Below are 3,795 nucleotides of genomic sequence, written 5' to 3'. Positions count from 1 at the left end.
TCAAAATGCAAATGTGTTGATGCTTCATGCACACATTCTAGATGACTAATGAGGCAAAAATGTAGGTGTTATGCCACTAAACATGCGTTTCAGCTCCATCTGTTTGGCACACATTTAGTTAAATCAATATGTAGTGCAGTTTTATGGACTGCATGTGACCAGTTTGCCTGGTCGTGCATTCAGACCACAATCTCTCCTCACGAGGCAGTGACTCTATGTCCTTGTCTGAGAAACATTTATGCTCTGCCAAGGCTACAAGTGGGTCTCTTTGAAGGGCTCATGAGATTTCCTTGAAAGAAGTGAATAAATGTCAGTTTATGGTTATATAATGGAAGAAACATCTGCTCCTTGTTCAGCCTGTTGGAACATAGTGTTTTTAATTGCAGAGTGAAGCTGTTCGCTACAGCTCTAGTAACACATCTTTTCCATAAATGGAGTCTTTTCCAAAGATCATAATCATATTTCAGCTGCAGTGGCCAACCAAAACATACAGCCTGAAACAAACCAAGAAGATACAGCCTGAAACAAACCAAAACATACAGCCTGAAACAAACCAAAACATTTGGTGTGGCAAATAGGCGTGTGTTTGGAAGAAGTGTGTGTGTGTGAGAGAGAGAGAGAGAGAGAGAGAGGTGTGGTGTGTGTGTGTGTGTGTGTGTGAGAGAGAGAGGAGAGAGAGAGAGGTGTGTGGTGTGTGTGTGTGTGTGTGAGAGAGAGAGGAGAGAGAGAGAGAGAGGTGTGTGTGTGTGTGTGTGTGTGTGAGAGAGAGGAGAGAGAGAGAGAGAGGTGTGTGTGGTGTGTGTGTGTGTGTGAGAGAGAGAGAGAGAGAGAGAGAGAGAGGTGTGTGTGTGTGTGTGTGTGTGAGAGAGAGAGAGAGAGAGAGAGAGAGAGAGAGAGAGAGAGAGAGAGAGAGAGGTGTGTGTGTGTGTGTGTGTGTGTGTGTGAGAGAGAGAGAGAGAGAGAGAGAGAGGTGTGTGTGTGTGTGTGTGTGTGTGTGTGAGAGAGAGAGAGAGAGAGAGAGAGTGTGTGGTGTGTGTGTGTGTGTGTGTGTGAGAGAGAGGAGAGAGAGAGAGAGAGAGGGAGAGGAGAGAGAGAGAGAGAGAGGAGGTGTATGTGTGTGTGTGTGTGTGGATGACTGGGCAGGTAACAGGACGGTCTGGTAGAAATGGAACAGAGAGGTTTGTTTTGATGACACTTTCTGAACATCATACTTCATTCCTCCATTACCAAGGCAACGGGATGCAAAGTAGGTTGCAGGCATGAAAATGGGGAGAGGTGAAAAGATGAACTGGAGCAGCGGAACATGAAGCACAAATACATTTTTTCTCCTAAATTTGAAATTAGTGACCATTGTAAAGTCCTGATTGTTGGCATGCAGTATTTGTCAGGGAAGTAGAGGAATCCATATTCAGTGCCTCGCCCTACAGAGCAAGCACAAGGCCCTCGTGAAGCCTCGCCTCTGATAGAGTGTGCTGATACTGACAGACAACCAGATTCACAGTAATGTGATGTTTGCACTGTCACAACTAACATGCTCTTACACAACGATTACATTCTTTCTGTATGCTCCTCCAGCTAGATGGAAAGGCAAGTCAGACTATTTTTATCTCCACTGCAGCCAAGAAAGTGTAACAGTGCCAGATCTTGTGAAGTGTCCAATGAGGATCTCCAGCTATGTATATTTCTCAGGAACTGGATTCACTCACATATGTATATAATTAGAAGAAATAAACAAACTCATATGGATGGTCAAGTTAATGGGGTTAAGGGGTCACTCAGCAGGTAGCCTGCCAGTTTAGGTTGTACATGAGTTATGCATGGAGATTCATGCGTCACTCTGGGTCACTGAATGTCACAGCCTCTTCGGAGTGTTTACGCGTTCCCCTATGCGTTCAGAATGCATAAACACCATGGAATTCACCTTCTTCCAAAGCAAGCATAGACCACACCAGCAAAAACTATAGTTGGAAATATTTATTGAAGTAATAAGAAACTGTAAAAAGATAATAAAATTAAATCAAAAGTATAAAGGCATTTTCCCTCTTTATCTATGAAAAGTGACTTTACTAGTCCACAGTGTCTTTTTCCTAATTGAACTAAAATCAGTAAAATAAATATCACAATCATTTAAAACATTGTTCCTCAATTCTGGAAAACATACTGTGGTTAATTTTACATCTCTGGGGGCCAGAGATCAGAGCTTTGCAGAGAAAGTTCAAGAGCCAGCCACTTCTTTACTTTTAAGAATCTATGAGCAGGCACAAGGTGAAAAAAATGAAATGCTTCATTGTTTTTAAAAAACAAATACTTAGATCCACTTTCAAGCCCTGCTTAAAGTTCAAAATGCTTTACACAGTAAAAATAAAGGAATATATGAGGAATTAAAGTGGTACTATGACTGTGTCACATCTTACAAGCTACAATTAGCTCTTGCCAAGCAGTGGTATCCAGTCAGCCAACTACTGTCACACTGCTGGAGGAGTTTGGTTGAGAATGCATCAGATGCATGTCAAGACTATAGATATGATCTATTCATAGATATGTATATATATTCATATATCATGTGACAGCAAAGAATCTACGCACATAGGAGAAATGTCCAGTCCAAGGAGAGGAACTAAAAGTTCATCTGTGTGTCCTGCTCCTCAGTCCTCCTCCAGGTCCAGGGCCTCCCTCAGTGTGCCGAGTCGGAGTCGCTGGAGTCCAAGCTGGCCTGCGTGGGGGTGGAGGAGGAGTGGGCGGCGTGTGCCGGGGGTCCGTGGTGCAGCGTCTGGGTGCTCCTCCGCAGGCTCTCCAGGGACTGCAGGAAGGACCGTCGCGCACGCTCCTCCTCCAGCGGAGAGACGCCCTCCTCCTCCACCTCGGCGATCTCGGCGAAGGTGACGGGCTGTGTCTTGAAGCGCGCCTCGCGGGGCCGGCGAGGCCGGCTGCGTCCGTGCGCGGGGCCTTTGGGCACGGGCAGCTGCTGTCGGGAACTCCTCCATGGTGGACGCCAGCAGGTGGGCGGGCAGCGCGGGGAAGCCCACCACCTCCATCCGACGGGTGGCCATGTGTGGCGGCGTGGACGCGCGGTGCGCTTGGTCTGTCGGCGATGCCAGTAGCTCCTTCTTGCAGAGAGCCTGCGGTTCTTGCTCCGGTCCCTCCTCGGTCCTTGCGGCCTCTTGGGGCTGAGTGTCTGTAGACAGCTTCACGCCAAATGGGAGAATGCAGTACTCTGGAACAATATCCTGCTTGGCTCTGGTGAAGCACGCCGTGCTCCTGCTTTACCGGTGCCTGTGGCAAACACTGCTGCTGTCGTCAGTGGCTGAGTCCTCTGTGAGTCTGACTTTTCCTCCTGGCTGCTGCTGCTGCTGCTGCTGCTACTACTGACTCTGAGCGCTGGGTTTTTGCGTCTGCCTGCGAGTGCTTCTGCTGCCAATGGTTCCAGCTTTGGCTTTTATAGCTGCTCACTACCCACTACCCCCCCTGCTGGCCCCTCCTCTAACTCCAGTCACCGTTCCTGCTGCCATACCAGTCAACCAGGATCAGCCCCCTTAAATAAACACCAGCCACATAGAAGGAAACCAGTGGAGAGAGAGAGAGAGAGAGAGAGGTAACATAAACACACCCACATTTTCAGTGGAATAGGTAACTGTTGGAGGTAATGTATGCCTATGGTGACATTTCAAGATAAAGAATCACACAAATATGCAAAGATAAAGCACTCACATTTGCACAACTATACACCTACACACTGGGCCATACAAGGACAGGGAAGAGGACGCGTGGTTCAGACAAGGTCTCTGAAACAACATC

At 47.4% G+C, this 3,795-nt stretch overlaps 1 protein-coding gene across 1 annotated transcript; it reads right to left on the bottom strand.

The window, feature by feature from the left end:
• Window positions 1-1,959: 1,959 nt before the first annotated feature.
• On the bottom strand, window positions 1,960-3,429 carry c11h11orf96 (chromosome 11 C11orf96 homolog). Its single transcript, XM_048257445.1, is given in 2 exon segments — window positions 1,960-2,968; window positions 2,970-3,429. Coding segments are annotated over 2 exon segments (375 nt in total). The 5' UTR covers window positions 3,051-3,429; the 3' UTR covers window positions 1,960-2,674.
• Between the last annotated feature and the right edge of the window lie 366 nt (window positions 3,430-3,795).

This window comes from Alosa alosa, chromosome 11, assembly GCF_017589495.1.
Source record: "Alosa alosa isolate M-15738 ecotype Scorff River chromosome 11, AALO_Geno_1.1, whole genome shotgun sequence".
NCBI classification, from domain to species: domain Eukaryota; kingdom Metazoa; phylum Chordata; class Actinopteri; order Clupeiformes; family Clupeidae; genus Alosa; species Alosa alosa.
The sequence above is the reverse complement of the archived record's forward strand: the minus strand, read 5'-3'. Positions and strand labels throughout refer to the sequence as shown.